The sequence below is a fragment of the Pteropus alecto genome, unplaced genomic scaffold, assembly GCF_000325575.1.
Source record: "Pteropus alecto unplaced genomic scaffold, ASM32557v1 scaffold88, whole genome shotgun sequence".
Taxonomy (NCBI): Eukaryota; Metazoa; Chordata; class Mammalia; order Chiroptera; family Pteropodidae; genus Pteropus; species Pteropus alecto.
The window spans coordinates 4,677,798-4,696,059 of NW_006494611.1; the positions used below are offsets into that span (position 1 = coordinate 4,677,798).

Genomic DNA, 18,262 nt, shown 5'->3' on the forward strand with positions numbered 1-18,262 from the left:
CAGGGGCGCTTTTCGCATGCTCAGGGAAGTCTTCTCTGAGGTGGTGATATTTAAGCTGATATCTGTGTTTAAAAAGGAGTCTCCCATGTTAGGATCCGAGGGAAGAATGTTTCAGGCAGAGAGAACAAAGGCCCTAGGCAGGCATGAGCTTGGTGTATTCAAAAAAGAGAAAGGAAACCAGTTTTTCTGGAACACAGTAAGGAGTATACTAGGTGAGGATAGAGCTCATATAAAGTTAAAAAAAAATTTTTTTCAGCTTTATTGAGACATATACGGTTTAATAAGCTAGCATAAAGACGTGGGACTTTATTCTAAGTGCAATGGGAAGCCATGATCTGAGCCACGTTTTTTTAAAAAATCATGGGAGCAGGGCAAGAGTGAATAAGAGATATTAAGAGTGGCGGCTGGGAGACCAGTTACGAAGCCCTTGTCAGGTGAGGGATGATGTGACTTAGCCCGGAGAAGTAGTGGAGATGTAGAGTAGTGGACAGATTCAGGTTATAGTTTAAAGGTAAAAAATTTGGATAAGGGATGCAGCACAGAAATCAAAGAACACACCTAGAGTTTTTTCGTGAACAACTAAGTGGTGCCTTTACTGAGATTAGCAAAAGTAGGTGAGGGGAATCAGTTCTGATAACTAATAATAGTTATTCATTGACTGCTTACAATGTACCAGACGCTGTGCTAGATGGTTTACAGATTTTCTCCTATTAAAGTTTCACAACAGCACTGCCAGTGAATAGGTCAAGTTTGTAAATAAGGAAGCTCAGGTTCAGACTGGTGTGTAAGGGGCGAGGGCTGTTCTCACCGCTAAGAAGTGGTAGAAGCTGTCTCCGAACCTCAGTCTGTCTGTCTCCACGGCCTCTTCTCTGTGAAACCGAGACAAATATTCTCCTGGGCTATTAGGAGAAGGTAAAATAAGATCACCTAAGCAATGCCTCTGCGGTCCCGTTGGCGCCGTGATTGTCCCGCCTATTTAGCCCTTGTCCCTCCGCTCCGCGCCAGCGCGTAGTTCCATATGAATGAAATTCCGAGACTTATAACCAGGATCAAACCTTCCTCCCGCAATTGGTCAGTGCTGAAGGAGGAATTTCGTGATTGGGGAGAGTCCGAAGGAGCGGATGGGATAACTTCGTGTACCTCGGATGCCCTCTTTTGACACCTATTTTCCTACGGCCCTTTTACGTAGTTTTCTACGACTCACGGGAGCCGGGGCCGAGCGGATTCCTGCAGCGGCGCGGCGTTCTGACGTTTCCTCTTCTAATTGGCCGAGAGCTGCGGCTGTAGTTCCGAAGACTAACTGGCCACCCGCGCGGCCTCGGAGGTGAAGTGTACTGCGTTGATTGGCTGCGAGACACCGGCCGCGTGTGATGTCCCGAGCAGCGATTGGCTCTCACCTGGGAGGCTTATCTCACCGGGACTGGGTACTCCCGGGAACCGGACTGGCAGAGGAGGGGGCAAGCTAGCTGTCGCTCCGGACCAAGTAGGAGACCTTGGTGTACGGCGGCCTCTCAGGGCCGGGTGGGCTGGCGAGCCGACGCTGCGGAGGCGGAGGTTGTGAGGAGTGTGTGGGGCAAGGGCCGGCACAGAGGCTGGCACAGAGAAACCATGGCCCCGCAAAACCTGGGCACCTTCTGCCTGTTGCTGCTGTACTTCATCGGGGCCGTGATCGCCGGGTGAGGAACGGACACCCGCGGGGCACGGGGCTCTTGAGTCAGTCTTGGCTGAGACGAGGCTGGAGGGAAGAGGAGGGGGGCATTGCTGTGGTGAGGTAGGTGGTGGGGCGGAGGAATGGGTAGTGCGGACCAAGCAAGTGGAGTGGAGAGGAGAGGAGAAGAGAGGAGAGCAATGGGTGACGCGAATGAGAAGGGGCTTAGATCTAGAGGTCCTGTAGAGCCAAATTTGGCCGGAGTGGGAGTTGGTTGCTGTACCAAAGACATTGGAGGGGCGAGGGGAGGCGAAGCGGGGCCACTGAGCTGGAGTAGAGGAAGATAAAGTGTCGAGCCTGCAACGAGCCTTTGGGGAGCTGACATTAAAGTGGGTGGGTTAGTGCTGGGCTGAGTGAGGAAGTAGGGACCGGTAGGAAAGGCATGCTGGGACTGAAGAAAATAAAACTGAGGGAGCAGACCGTTTAGAGAGCCCTTGTACGTTCCAGCTTCTTGAGATATTGAACCTAAGATGTCATCATGCCTCACTGTCTCCATGGTACATTTTTGAGAAGGTGGATGATATTTTGAGCGGGAAGAGCATTTCACCAACAGGTAGCAGACTGGGATTCTAGCCTCCTCCCCACTTATGAATTATGTGACCTTGAAGGAATCACTTAAATTCACTTCTGTAACACGAGGATAATGATGTGCCTCCTTTATGAAAGGAGTAGGACCACCTGAACTCTTGAGGATCCTTTCAGTCTTTAAGATACATGATCCTATAAATCTGGTGGCCACAGGATATGATAGTCCAGACTCATATTTTAGAATGCGGGTAATAGTAAAGTCTTAGTTTCTAACAATTAATAGGTTGCTTTAAAAGGAGAAAGTACTACCTAGCAGAGCTTTAAAATTTAAATGCTTGTTATGCTCTTAAAAGCTTTTTCCCTGTGCATATATGTCTAAACTTTAATATCATTCTTTTTTTTTCTTGTGAAACATCTTAAATTTTTTTTTAAAAAATTAACTTCTTCTAGGTAGTGCCTTATTGTTTTTCTAGTTTGTTGTTTGTACTTTTTACACTAAAGCATGAGACCTTACGGTGTTTAAACAAAATGTCAGTATAAATATTGTTAATCCTATGGCTTTAAAATTTAGTCTTTCATAAAAGAATCTCTTGAGAGCTGTAATATCAATATCGAGTTATGTCAGCTGTCTTTTCCCATTATTTTTCTGAGCTGTTAGTTAACCATGTTTATATTAAGCATATTTTAAGTAAGCCATATTCTTTATACAGTTAGCTTTTTGTCATTAATTTTAGCAAACATTTCCGTTTATGTAGTTCTTGTCTCAAGTTTTTGTAGATTTTTTGGGGAGAAGATAAACACCTATTTAATCCTCATGGAACCCCTTGTGGATGATAATTTTTAAAACTTATATGTTAAATGATTTTCCTGCAGTGTGACTAAAAGCTTATGAAATAATATTTTAAATGTTCTGTCTTATATCACCTGGATCTTGGCACCCCAATGCATTTTCCCCACTGCATTATAAAATGACCATCACTACTACATTAGTGTGTCTGTTGTGAACAACTTTCCCATTCCCTTTGTTGACGGTGCATTTCAGAATAACTTCTGGTGGCTAAAGTGACTCTAGAAAAAAAGAATAGATTTTTGTGAGCATGCTTATTTATTCATTTCATTCAATGAATATTTATTGGTGTCTTCTGTGGGATGGGTACAGTCCCTGCTCTGAAAGTTTATTATAGTCATATTGTATCTTCCCGTAGGCCTTTCTTGCAAAGATTTACTTTATGATTAATTTGGTTCCAGCATAGTCCCTTGCAAGGAGATCTTTGGATCTCTACCTTATCTCTCAGGTCATGCCATATGCATATTTGCAGCCACTGAGACTTATAGCTCCTGCATATGGGTTTTTGCAGCTGTCTGTAATTAAGACTTGACCTAGACAAACTAGTATAACTGCTAGCAATGATTACAAGATTGATATTTTCTCTCTTTTTCAGAAAAACAAAACAAAACAAACAACCTGTAACTCATACATCCAAATGGGTGTTATTCTCTCTTCATGGCTCTTCTTTGGGCTTTGGCTTAACCTCTGTGTTAACCTCTGAAGTTAACTTCATTTCATCTTTAACATTCCAACAGTACTACTGTTAAAACGTTTTTGGGATATAATCTTTTTGAATAAAGGAAACCATCCTTTGAGGTTGTTATTTGACCACTGGAAACAGTCAAAAATCATTTGAAGTCAGTAATGGAAAGAAGAGAGTTAATTTGATTATACAGTTATTGGTTGAAAATAATTTGTGAACATAAAATAAGAAAATGATTTTCTTGACCGAAGGTAGTTCTAGGAGAAGAATGCCACAGATATTTTGAGTAATTCTAGCATTGCTTAAAAAGTACATAGCCTCTCAGTGTGATTACTTCAATATATATAAGACTCATTACAAATTCTAGTGTGTTCTCTTTTTAGTCATTCTTTTTTATGTGTATGTGTCACATGTATACCTTTATTTTCCTGCCTCTGCTCAGACACAAACCTAAATATAAAGGGAAAAATTTTACTTTAAATAAATGTAACATATAACTCTTTAATGAGTATCCTCTCCCTCTCCCCCAACCCAGGCGAGATTTCTATAAGATCTTGGGGGTACCTCGAAGCGCCTCTATAAAGGATATTAAAAAGGCCTACAGGAAACTAGCCCTGCAGCTTCATCCTGACCGGAACCCCGATGATCCACGAGCTCAGGAAAAATTTCAGGATCTGGGTGCTGCTTATGAGGTGAGTCAGGAAAAAGGATAAAGTATGAGTAAAACCTATAAGAAAAGACCATGTAACACAGAGAAGCATTCCCTTCCCCTAGGTCACTTCTTTTTAAAAGTAGACAATAGATAAAAGTATTTGATGCTATATTGTAAATTAATGTCAGTAGATGTCATTTCTTTCCTTTTTCATATAATATTTTTTTATTAAAGAGAGTAATGTTGAAACAATGAATGAAAGAAAGAGATTAAGATTGATAGGTTTGTAAGTAAATTGATCATCAATTAATCACTTCAGGACCTGGAGTCAGAAACAGAACAAACTCTAAATGAGGATTACGAATCCACATGCCCATATGGACCACACAAATAACAAGCAGGAGAGGTATAAGATAAAACATGACAGTTAATATTCTACCTCCCATATTGGTTATCTATAGGCATACCCAATATGAGAGATATTTTAGTATTGGAAAAAACATGAAACGAAGGGATCCCAAGGCCTCCTAGATTACAGAAGTGAATGAACTAAAGTAGTGACTTATACCCAGATGAAACCTAGAACTAATGGGGTCCCCCTTTCTTCTCTTGGCACCTTCAGAGATCCTGTAGGATCAAAATTTCTAACCTGGGGCCTACAAATAAACTTGAGAGGGTTAGTGGACCCTCTTATATTATATGTAATTTTATTTCTTATTGATAATATGTATTCCATATTTTTGCACTGTATTTCCCATGAATATCCCTATTGTTTGCTAGGAACCCAGGACTCAAATATTTTCTAGGGAAGTTAGAAATTTAACATGCTCTTTAAAGAATCTACCATGTTCTTTAGCTGTAACTTAAGCAGGCCATACATAGATCATTCATGAGATTGTAGTTTCTTTAACTCTAAGAACCTTTCTAAATCACAAGTTCAACTTTTCTTTATTTTTGGTATCATTTACTTGATTGCCTTTGGTTCTGAGAGAAATTAGAGTTGTAAAGTTGAAGAGTCTTTTGCGAACACAAATTTGTCTTCTCTATTGAGCTGGGATTACTGCTGGTATTTTAATTAGTCTATACACTGTGGGTTGATTGGCCAATCAATTAAGAACCTTTTTTTTTTCTTTTAGAAATAAAATAGTTTACAAGACTATGGAATAAAATTGCATTCCTTAGAAAAGTGAGGAGGGAAGTGAATGGTAATAGATAATTTTAAGGGTAACTTTGGGTAAGTTAGTACAGAAGTCTCTGATGTCCGAATAGAAACTGACTAAAAAATAGTCTTTGTTTTGAGGTTTTGAAATGGCATTTCTTATAGATCAAATGTAGGGTTCATTTGTTTGTGAAGACAAGACCAGAGAAGCGGACTTGAAAGTGAAAATATTGGAAATCCAGAATGTGAAATGAGAGTTGTTGTCGTTGTTGTTTTAAGTTAACTCTGCCCATTTCTGCTGCTTTTCCAAGTAGCTACTTTTTTAGAATACTTCCAAAAATATTCCTTTCTCTCACTTGGTCTATCACAGTGGCTTTAATTGAGTATTCTAGTCACTTCTGGACTAACCCATTTGTCTTTGCTTTTAAGAACGCTCACTTTAGTATATACTCAATTTTTAAAATTCTTCTTAATATATCTTAAATGTTAATAAATTTTGCTGTGGCTCCTTATACATCATTTAGGCCATGAGCCAAAACTATTTACATATGGCAATCAGATCTTCCTTTTCTCTTGCTGAGTCAACAAGCCCCATCTACTTCCAGCCTCTCTTTTTCTGAGCCAACACAAGTATAGGTTTGCAATAACTTTCTCCTTCAGTCTATTATTTAAATAGTTGAAAAATATCAAGGAAAGAGAGTACATTATACTTCAGATTAAGTAGGAAGCTTTTATTTTGGAAGGGAAATTTTGAAGATTATGGAAGCTTATTTTCTTTTTACATTCTTTAGTATTATGTATGGAATGGGCCATTGAGGAAGCATATACCTTTGACTGTGGATATAGTTTTCTAAAATCATTAAAACTTCAAAAAGTCATTTCAAACTGTGAAATTGACCTTGAGCAACCTTCACAGAGCAATGTCCCTTTTTACTCTCTGTAATTCAAACTCAGGAAGTTATGAACTTAAACATGTATTTGGCAGACAGCATTCTTCCAAAAACAGATTTCTGTATAAACCAAAGAATGAAAAGGGAAGTATGAAAATATAGCTGTATAGAACTTTCTGGAGGGTCTACTTTTTAATTCCTTTGATTTGCTAATCTTGTAGTGTGTGTGTATGTTGGAAGGAGTGAGTATGGTATGGACATATAGGGCTGAGCAAATTTTAAAGCTGTCCTAATTTACTGTTTCTGGCACTAATGACAATCTGTCATAGTCATATCCTAGTTTATAGAGAGATAATATAGCATAGTGATTAACAGTATAAGCACTAGAGTCAAACTGCATGGAAGGTAAACCTGAGGAATTCATCTCACCTCTTTCTTGTTACTGCCCTCACCTTCATAGCCACATCATTAAGCTCAGATATGATTTTTATGTTACTAGGTGAGTTTGGATACATTTAAATTAAAAACATGAATTGAGCATTCAGAAGTTACAAAACGAACAATGCATCAAAGAATTTAGTCTGCTAAAGAAAATATAATGAGGATTAAATTCCACTAAAATCTTAGACACGGTATCAGAATTAAAAAAAAAAAAAATGAATGCACTACATCTGAATATTACAAACTCATGATCTTTTCCTCCATTGTTTTTTGCCCCCAGGTTCTGTCAGATAGTGAGAAGCGGAAACAATATGATACTTACGGTGAAGAGGGATTAAAAGATGGTCATCAGAGCTCCCATGGAGACATTTTTTCACAGTATGTAATTTCTCCATCTGCAAAGTGTCAGTGTCTGAGAATGGATCACTTAGTGATTATTAAAGAATTATCCTTGCTCCCTTTTTCAGAAGCTTTTGATGAAGAGTGCAATTCACCGATCCTTGTCCAAAAGCAATCATCCTCCTTTTGGGAATATACTCTTCTATTTTCTCAAAGCTCTAGAAAAGACAGCACTCAAAGTGTCATTCATCTGGCCCACAATATTGGGACCTGGGGAATATACTTTGGAAACCTTGTCTCCTCACTGTAAACCCTTTAATGAGCAAAGTTTTTCTTGTAAGCAGAGAGAGAGAAATTCCTCCTCCCATACCCAAGGCTGCCTCTCTTTCATTTTATCAACTAGAGAGATGATTATGATAACCAGCACTGGGGGAAGGAATTAGAGTAGAAGCTCTTTATCTCTTGCAGCACATGGCTTTCTGGGAGTGCTGACTGGATGGAATATAAACACCCTTCCTTTCCACTCTTTGAACCCTTCTTGTGGAGCATTCGAAGTTCCATATGCCCTGATGCCATATACTAAGAGATCTTAATGTAGGGTTTTAAGTGTTATAACAAAAAGATGTTTGGATATGCATTTCTTTGGGGAGAGGGTTTATTGCTTTCTTTAGATTCTCAAAGGATTTTGTGAACCTTCTCCAAAAGTAAGAATCACTGTTGCGTTCATTAATATTTGGAGGTGACAGATTTTCAAGACTTGTGAAGATATGTGACTAACATGATTAGGAAATCCTTCTTTCCTCCAGGATTGATTTCAGTTAGTCTGCTAGGAAGTTATCTTGTTCCCCTTGTCTTTTAGAAATGATACTTAGGAATGTCAGAAACAGAAAAAGCTTTGTTTATACCCTTTCCCCCAAATCCTCCCTCTCTGCTTTTATTTAAGATTCAGGGAATCCATTCACCAAGACTGACTGGTAGGGGAAAGTTAAATAGTTGTCATCATCACTGTGGTAAAATCTGAGACTTCTTAGTAACATCAATAATTAACATTAACATCAGAACACTGTACAGTTGAATGTCACTGTTTGTATTAATCTCAAAGTGATGCTTCTGTTACTCACAAAAATTAATTTTGGTCTTGTAGAGACCTGAACTTCTTTTCCTTAAGGTCTAGAATTTTACTAAGGCTGATGCTTTTTCACTTTATTTAATTATGTATCCAAGATTTTTGTACAGAGCAGTAGCTTTCACTAAAGTTAGTTTCTAAAAAGCATATAAACTTAATACAGCAAATGTTCAAAATTACCATTGGGTTCAGCATTACATGGTCTATATATATTATACCCTTTCTCAATAAGTCCATTATATTCTGTTATTCCTCAGTATTAAATCATTATTTCATTGGTTGAACCCAATTCACTGAATGAATTTACTGAATTCATTGGTATACTATATATATGCACTGTACTACATTTCTGGACAATACTGTATTATAACGTAAATTTTTTTGTGGTGGGGGCAATTTAGTCGATATTGTATAAATTAAAAATTGTATATGATGTATGACTCCAATGTGTGAAAAATGTCTTTTAGGTTTGCACAATACATTGTAGGACACAATATTTTATGAATGTAAAGAAAACTAATTTAAGGCACGAACTCTGATTTTTTTTCCTGATGATTTTACATTTATCTACAGCTTCTTTGGAGATTTTGGTTTCATGTTTGGAGGAACCCCTCGTCAGCAAGACAGAAATATTCCAAGAGGAAGTGATATTATTGTAGATCTAGAAGTCACTTTGGAAGAAGTATATGCGGGAAATTTTGTGGAAGTAAGTTCAAACAATACAGCTATTCATATTGACTGCCAGAAGTAGTACTTTTGACTAAAAACAAGATGTTTCTAGGTATCTTCTCTGTCTTTTAGGGTGTGGGGAGAGTGACCAGATGTGTAGAATTAATCATAATCCTTGGTTCATGAGACACTGTTGTTGTTTCAAGAACTCATCACCTAGCCCAAGAACTAAAAAAAAAAAATACCACCACTTACATCTGCCTACATGCTGCTTCCCTGTTCTGGTCCCCTGCCTCCCTTCAGAAGTAGCTACTGTCCTGAATTTTGTCTTTATTTATTCCCTTGCCACTCTTGCTTGTTTTATCACATATGCATGAATACCTGAATAATATATTGATTTTTTTTTTTTGGTCATTTTTGACTTTGTAAAAATGGTATCATATAATGCATTATCTTCTGGGACTGGCTTTTCTCATTCATGTTATGTTACTCAGATTCATCCATATTGTTGCTTATAGCTATAATTCTGCTGAATAGAATCTCACTGTGACTACAATGTATAAATAGACAGATTACAACCAGTTTTTTTTTAATTCCAAATAGTACTTGTATGAACATTCTTGTGTATATATCCAGGTACATATGAGCAAGCATTTCTCTTGGGTAGATATATGTAAGAGTGGAATTGCTGGGTAATATGACCCAGTGTTCATTTGTATGGTATAATACTATATTGTTTTTTCAATTGATTGGTACTAGTACTTCCACCAGCAGTTTATAAAAGATCTTATAGATCTGCCCACTTCTCCAATACTTTGAATTATTAGACTTCTCAATTTTTACCCATTAAATGGCTATAAAATGTTATTGTGGTCTTAATTTGCATTTTTGATTCATAATTAGGATAAGTATCTTTATATCTTGATTGGCCATATTTGTTTCATCTCATAAAATGCCCTTTTATGTCTTTTGCCCTTTTGCCCTTATTGATGTCTAAGAAAAGTTTATTTTTAGTACTAATCCTTTGCTGGCTATATGTGATACAAGTATATTCTATTAGTTTATAACTTGTCTTTTCATTATATTAAAGATTTATTTAAGTGAACAGAAATAATTGATTTTAATGTGGTCAGATTTTTCAGTATTTTCTTTTATGGTAAGTTTTCATGTCTTGTTTAAGAAATTCTTCTCTGCCCTAAAATCAGAAAGCAGTTCACCTATATTTTTTACTAAAATTTTGGAGTTTTTTAGGTTATTCATCTTTTTTAATTCTGAGAAGTTTATGTCTATTACAGTTTTAGATATTTAGTCCATTGGCACTTCTCCTTCCATCTGCTCTTAACTTTCTTTCAAATAATCAAAAATTTTTCTACTTCTTTATCCTTTCATACTTCTAGGAGAGTGCCTCATGGTCTTCCAGCTCACCATTTCAATCTTCAGTTATATCTATTCTAATAATACCCCATCAGCTGTGTTTTTATTTCGACTCATTTGTGTACATAACATTTCTGCTTGATTCTTGTATTAATTCTTACTCTATTTCATTTTGCTAATGTCTTCTCTTACTTTCTTAAGTATCACCATGCTTATTTTAATTTCTTAGATTGTCTTTTCTAATACAATTTGTTTAAAATACATTTGGTGGCCAGTATTTTGTCTTGGAGGTCGGGGATGGATCATTGGAGTTTTCAGACCTCTCGCTGTTTTGGCCTTTGAGCTCATATCCTCCTCCCTTCCCCACTGTTGGCACCTCTCTTTCCATTGTAGAGTGTATTAGGGCAAGCCCTTACCTAGTGGTTTAACTGTATTTTATTTTCATGCAACGTTTGTGTTTTTGTTTTGTGTCTGGAGTCTGTTGTTTTCTGGGAAGAGGGGCGCGATAGTCTTGTCCAGAACTTCAACTGCTTTTTTTCCAGATCCTCTCACTGCCCCTGATAGCTACTGTTGCCCCAATACACATACCAGTTCAAAACAGCCTTCTGTGTCAGGAGTTTTCTCACATGTGTTGTTACCATTATTGTTTCCTGGAGCCCATATTTCCTAGTTTTTCCAGGATTTTGGAAGAGATAGCAGGTTGCCTGTGCATATGCGCCATCTTAACAAGAAGCACATTCTTCTTAATTGTGGCTCTGAATAGTTGGAAGAGGAGGACTAGATTTACGGAAGATGCAACTGGCTTGTAATAGTGTTATTCAGTCTGAAGAATGAGAGTAAAGGGCATTCAAAATATGTGGGCCATCTCTCCTTCAGAAACAGGACAGGTTGTTCAAGTGGTAGAAAAGAGGTGAGCGTAATTAACTCCTATGTTCCCTACCAGACCTGTTGTCTGAAGTCGTGGCTAATACACAGTGCATATCACTTTTTACAGTTAGTGTGTTTCTAAAGAAATTCTTTTTCAGTCTAATTATTGTAAAGAATGTAAGTGCCCTTGCTATTTAAATGACCCAATAGTAAATTCTTCTTTAAGAAAAAATTATCTTGAGAGAACATTGTAGTTAAAAGCATGGACTTTGGAGCTGAACTACCTGGTTTCGAATCCTGTCTCTGCCATATGTTACTTATGTGACTTTGGTCTTTTACTGAATCTTTCTGTGCTTTCATTACTTCCTCTAAAATGGGGATAATAACAGTATCTACTTCTTAAGATTGTTGTGAGGATTAAATAAGTTCATTTACGTAAAAGCGATTAGAGAATTACTTGGCACATAGTAAATGCTATAAAGTATTTGCTGTAATTACTATTGATGTTATTTATTCTGTTGACCTGGGCTTTCATGTTGGTAGGCTTTTGGGGATTTTTCTCCAAGCATTTGTTTCATCCTTCTGCGTAAGCACATGGTTTGTGATTAGGTGTTTAACTAATTAAACAGGTAAAAACAAGAATGCATTTCTCTATGTAAATTAGTTTCCACATACTTGGAGGGATCAGGATGTTTGATTGCAATCAACTACAAAGAAATGATCATTGTGCCTCTTCTACTTGTTAAAGTATCTGAATTGAGACAGCACTGGAAACAGTCCTAGACTGAGTTGTCTGAAACAGGGAAGTGTTTTCATTAGGTTAACTAATTAGGTTATAACTAATCCTCTGGTGGTAGCCACAAACCAGCTTTTGAAGGCTGTAGTTCTTCAGGGGTTGTGGTTTGCACAGCTCAGATTTCTAGAAGACAGTAATTCTGTGAACTACTTTAACTCAGTAGTATTTAACTGAGGCTTAGAAATGCTGATATCATACACAGTATTTTTCAGTTCTCTTTCTTATTTCCCTCTCTCTTCTCCAACTTTAGAATTGGAGTCATTTAATTATCTATATGTTTCATTTTTGCATTGGGGCTGCTCTGTAACTCCTCAAAGACTTATGTTAGCCTTAGGTCACCTGAGGGATAGCTTGCCAGGGAAGGGGGAGCCCCAGCTCTGGCACATGCGCAGAGCCCTGATCACTTGAAAAACCCAAAGGCTGTTTTATGTGAGCGGGAAGCTGATGTTGTTTATGCACTTCTTAGGTAGTTAGGAACAAACCTGTGGCAAGGCAGGCTCCTGGAAAACGAAAATGCAACTGTCGGCAAGAGATGCGGACCACCCAGCTGGGCCCAGGGCGCTTCCAGATGACCCAGGAGGTGGTCTGCGATGAGTGCCCTAATGTCAAGTATGTGAAAGCACTATCTTTGTTTTACCAAGAGACACTTTAATCATCTCATTTTCTATTAAAATGCTAATGATCCTTTCCCAGATTTTTTCCCTCCTTTTCCTCACTCCTCTCTCTCTCATGTTCTACCATGATAGAGCAAAAGTACATTTTAATATTTTTACAATGGCATTCTTCTAAATATCTCCTTTTATGTTTCTGAACCAATAAGCAATGCTCTTTATTTCCGAATGTACTTAAAAAATGTTAATGTTTCAATTTTTCTACTTGGAATATTAGAGTAATCTTATATGTCCAGCCGACATTTCAAATTAGAGAAGTACTATTTGCTGATTATGTTATAAACACAACTATTTAATTGAAACTTAAATTATATATATCAAAACCAAGTTGGTATTTGTGGGAACAGGAAAAAAAATCAGATAGGATAAAGTCTCCTGCTAGATTCCTGATAAACATGACCCTGTCCTTCCAGGTGCAAATGTGTATAAATTTGAGTTTTCTCTGTTGTGGATCACGCACTTCAAAGTAATCCATCTACTGCAGGCTTTTTTGGAAGTTGCATGATTATGTAATATATATAGTAGCTTTGTTGTGGCTTTTGGCACATAGGTGTAAATAAATACCACATGGCTTTGTCAACTAAAGATACAGGATAGTCTTCCAAGAAAATGCTCTGATACAGTAGGTAAAATTTTAATTATCTGCATCTGGAGTTTGCTTTGTAGTCTCACTTTTTTCATTTTAAATTCTCTGTCTCAGACTAGTGAATGAAGAACGAACATTAGAGGTAGAAATAGAGCCTGGGGTGAGAGATGGCATGGAGTACCCCTTTATTGGAGAAGGTAAAATATTGATATTGATGTTTTATTGTCATAACTTTCTGCTCTTTGCTTGCTTGTGAATACCTTCCCACCTGCACTTATGGCCACGTAGTAAATGCACATGTCATTTCTGACTATCTTCAGTCAGTTTTGTGATACAGAAAATCTGTTATGACCATCATGGTTGATCACCTTAAGCAGTAGCGTTACTGTTTATCTTTTGGATATCATGGCAAAAGTTACTGTCAAGTGACCTAAGTTATCAAAATTTAGCGTGTTCAGACCTTAATGGATTAATTCTAACTCAGCAATGAAAGAAGGTTCTCTTTCTTACTAGTTTGCATTAATTAGGATGTTCTCAGACCTCACCTTTGGGGTTAAATTTAAAATCTAAAAGAAAAGAAGCTTTAAGACTTCAGGTTCAGGAAATCAACAAATCTTTCTTTGTTTAAAAAATAGGTCAAGTTATTTATTGCTGTGCCTGAGGCACAAGTGACCTTCACTAATAATGTGACACTTGATATAACCAAGTAGAGACAGTGCTCTCATAGATAGACTTGATAGCACCTTAGGTAATGGCTTTAAAATACTCTCAACTGCCAAATAGATTTCCAATGTTCGACTTGTGTGGTTCACAGTCTGCTGTAATCTGTTCTGACTAGGTGAGCCTCATGTGGATGGAGAACCAGGAGACTTACGTTTCCGAATCAAAGTTGTCAAGTAAGTAATCTAATATTAGAGGACTTCTCTTTAGCTCCTGCTTTTCATATGAGTCAGATGATAGAAATATGGGTAACCACCAGGGCACTTACAGACCTTGTCTTCTGTGTCATGCCTAAATGATTATTTGTAACTCTAGAATACTGAAAACTTAAGGTCGGGGCCTAAGATTGAGCCCCGTTGTTTATTTGCTCAGGACATACAAATCCAAAAGATGTTGGCAGGAAAGAATTGATAAGACAAGTAAGGAGTTGTAAGTGAGAGGCAAACAAGAATGGGAAATCAAGGAGACCTGATATTTTAACAGAAAATATGGCTCCATATAAGAATGAGAGCTGTCTCCATAAAAAAGACCCAGTATTACATAATACGCAGCTTCTGTGCAGAGAGAGCTCTTATTTTGTTGGCGTCTCTTCACCATGAAATGCTGCTCAGACAAGAATTTTGGGACTCAGTCTTTCTCATTTATTTCTCTCTTGTTACCACTTTGGAAACCAGTGGTACCCCTGCTTCTAAGAATTCTTTGAAACGAGGTTCCCACCTAAACATGGAGAAATGGGCCCCCACCACTTAGGACTTTTCCCTCATAGCACACTTTAATCTCAGTGATCATTTCTCCAGCTTTCCTTACCTACCTTGTCTTTCTCATTGCTTCCCAGAGAAACTGGAATATGTACTATTCCTTGAGTAAACCTGGTACTTTCTCAAGTCCTTGTCTTTGCCAGAATTCCCTTTCTCCCTATCCCCATCCCGCCTATGTCCACCTTATCTGCATCTCTAGAGCTGACCTGGCCTGTAAGCTCAGCTCTGGAAACCTCCCCAGACCCGTTCCTGATGCCCATCTTCCTTGCTGGAAGTTGTCTTTCTCTCTTTTCCATAATCTAGTACTTGCAGTTTTATATTTATATCTTTGGCTTCTGCTGATTGTACGTTCTTTAAGAGTAGAGTTTAATAAATCTTACATACCTATGTAGTCTTAATTAGTACTACACATAAAGGAGTGTCTAATAAATATTTATTGTTTAAAAGAGTGATATTCATCCTTTTCCAAGATATTCTAAAAACTTTTTGAATTCTTTTCACAGGAAGGTGGAAGTTAATGATTTTTGCCTTGATCTGTTTTTAGGCACCCAATATTTGAAAGGAGAGGAGATGATTTATACACAAACGTGACAATCTCACTAGTTGAGTCTCTGGTGGGCTTTGATATGGATATCACTCACTTGGATGGTCACAAGGTAAACAAACCAATTTTCCTGCTTCCTGTTCTCTTAAAGCTTTCACGTGGGTGCTTTTAAGATTATTTCAGCCCCTTCAATCATTTAGAGCCATGGGGACTCCTTTCTCAGTCTTTGTTCTGCTTCTTCTCCTCATTCTGCTGCTGAATGTCTGGCAGTAACTGAGATGTTTCTGCTACTCAAGAGCTGATTGCGCGCAGCCCCTGGCGGCGTTGTCCTTACAGCCTCCATTGGCAGAGCCTTACTGTTTCGCTTGTTTGTGCGTTTGGTTTTCCTTTTTCTTTTGAAGGCCTTCGCTTACTTTGGCTTGCAGTGTACTAATGAGTCCCCTCGCCTCTTCCTCCTTGCTGCTCCTCAGCGTGACATGAGCTTTGGGCGCTAGTGTTCACTAGAAGCCAGTATTGTACTTCAGGAGTACCAGTCCTGCTCCAGTCCATTCTCTGGCTTTTCAGGTACATATTTCCCGGGATAAGATCACTAGACCGGGAGCCAAGCTATGGAAGAAAGGGGAAGGGCTCCCGAACTTCGACAACAACAACATCAAAGGCTCTTTGATCATCACTTTTGATGTGGATTTTCCAAAAGAACAGTTAACAGAGGAAGCAAGAGAAGGTGAGGGGTATAATGTGTGTGAAAGAGAGAGAGATTGTGTGTGTGTGTGTGTGTGTGTGTGTGTGTGTGTTGTATGTGAGTATGAGAACAGGTAATTAAAGAGGACAAGCAATAAAAACAAACCCTCCAGTGACTTCAGATATCGGCCACTAACATTAGTGAACACAAGCCTGGGAATAAACTTACCTTTCTGTAAAGGCAATACTGAAAATCCTTCTGTCGTCGTGTTACAAAAGGCTGTGTAAGCTGGGCTTTGAAACCGAGGGAGAGAGAAGTTGTGTGGGCGTGTGGTTGTGAAACAGAGTCACTTAAATGAGCTGGACCAAACTATTAAAGGAGAGATGGGGTACGTTGGAAGGATCAGAGTCTTCGGGGTAATGTCTGCAATAACTGGTTGAGAAGAGGGCCTAATTGGTGGGTCCTAAATAAAAAGAAGGTGAAAGAGGTCAAACTGAAAAGAGGACAAAGAAGTAATGGAAGGCAGTGCAGAACTTGCATTCCATTTCAGTTACCTCTTCTCATGGGGTTTTTGGGATGTGTATAGTGTGTGTGCCTGAGAGACAGAAAAACAAAGGATCATCTCGGATGTACATGTGCATGTGTGGGGGTATTCACACGCAATGAACATGTGGACATTGGTGGTTATTTGTTTAATTCAAATCTGTGGTGGTTATAAAACTTTTTGTGAGCCTCCCATGAAACATGCTCTTTAAACTCTAGAGAAGTCACATTGTTTAACGGAGTCATTTGTTCATTCTTTCCTCAGGTATCAAACAGCTACTGAAACAGGGATCAGTGCAGAAGGTATACAATGGACTGCAAGGATATTAAGAGTGAATAAAATTGGACTTTGTTTAAAATAAGTGAATCAGCGATATTTATTATCTTCAGGGTTTTTTTTGGTGTGTGTTTTGTTTTTATTTTCAATATGCAAGTTTGGCTTAATTTTTTTCTTCTAACGATCGCCATGAAATGAATAAGAGTGCTTAAGAATTTGTCCATTTTGTTCAGAAAAGAATGACCAGCAAAAGGTTTAATAATACCTCTCCCTTTGGGGATTTAATGTCTGGTGCTGCCGCCTGAGTTTCAAGAATAAAAGCTGCAAGAGGACTCCAGGAGCAAAGGAAACAATAGAAAGGGGTGGAGTTAATTGGTAGCTCTTTCATTCAAATGCCAATTGGAGAAGTCTGTTTTTAAATATATTTTGTTGTTATTTTTTCTTGACTCCTGTTTCTTTTTGGTTTAGCTATACTTTTGTCTTTTCCATCTCCATTTTGGTCATTTTCCCTTTGCTGTTTTCCCTCCTTGGTTCTCGTGAGTTGGGTTGTTTACCCATCAAGCAAGATAGATGTACAAACCTGCAAAAGAGTGATAAAGATCCCTGTACCAGTCATCTAGAAAGGAAGAAACTGAATAGAGATTGAGGTAGAAGAATCAAGGTTACACAAAGATCTAGTTGTACTTGAGAAAGTATATTTTCTCATTTAATTTGAGAATAATAAAATCTGACATGGAAACTTTACTGTTTAGAAGGCACTTTCATATATCTGATCTCAGTTGACCTAATAATCAAAAACATTTGGTTTGCGTTAGGAACCAGGATTTCCCTTGGCTCTAGAAAAATAATTTAAAGTAGATCTGCAAATTACATTTGCCTCTCCCAGCAGCACCTAATTCAGATGGTACGTGACTTGAGTTATATTTGACTTTTCAACCTCCTTCACTTTTCTACATTATACGGTCATGTCACACTCTGCTTTTTATATACCTTTGGACTTCTTGCCTCAGCTAACGAGTGTTTCAATGCTGTTGAACAATATTGCAATGTTTGTGGAGCTGCCTTCCAGCTATCGAAATAGTTCCAGCAGCATTTCCACCTTTGATTATGCAGCTGCTGATGTTACTACTTGCCGTTTCATTGCATTTTTCCCTGTTTTGCAAAAATGAGTGGAAGAGAAAAAAATGGAAATTTTATCAGTTTAGAACAGTTAAGAACAAGATAAAAAGCAGCACACCTTTAACCTCAGTCAGACACTTTTGGACTTGAGTAGTTCAAGCCTGCATTCACTTGTGAAGGAAAAGAAAATTAAAAGACTTATTTGAAATGCTGAAAAATCTACCTTAGAAATCAAATGAAATCACATAAATACATATGTCAGTTTAGCGGACTTTGTACAA

The 18,262-nt window shown here is 38.0% G+C and overlaps 2 protein-coding genes across 5 annotated transcripts in view; one reads left to right on the forward strand and one right to left on the reverse strand.

Moving 5' to 3' along the window:
- Window positions 1–1,198, reverse strand: part of TBCCD1 (TBCC domain containing 1) — a 19,824-nt gene extending 18,626 nt beyond the window's left edge. For 2 of the 4 annotated variants that reach the window (XM_015599970.2, XM_006925813.3), the window contains exon 1: window positions 809–1,198. The gene's annotated coding sequence lies outside the window, so the exon portion shown is untranslated. The remainder of the gene's footprint in view (window positions 1–808) is intronic. The other 2 variants (XM_025042255.1, XM_015599968.2) reach the window with 2 other exon arrangements.
- Window positions 1,199–1,389: 191 nt separating this feature from the next.
- DNAJB11 (DnaJ heat shock protein family (Hsp40) member B11) lies at window positions 1,390–17,308 on the forward strand. Its single transcript, XM_006925816.2, has 10 exons — window positions 1,390–1,676; window positions 4,304–4,460; window positions 7,191–7,288; window positions 8,949–9,081; window positions 12,548–12,690; window positions 13,453–13,535; window positions 14,177–14,234; window positions 15,361–15,472; window positions 15,925–16,084; window positions 16,851–17,308. Exons 1-10 carry the CDS (start codon window positions 1,609–1,611, stop codon window positions 16,913–16,915), a joined length of 1,077 nt encoding a protein of 358 aa, XP_006925878.2. The 5' UTR covers window positions 1,390–1,608; the 3' UTR covers window positions 16,916–17,308.
- The last annotated feature ends 954 nt before the right edge of the window (window positions 17,309–18,262 follow it).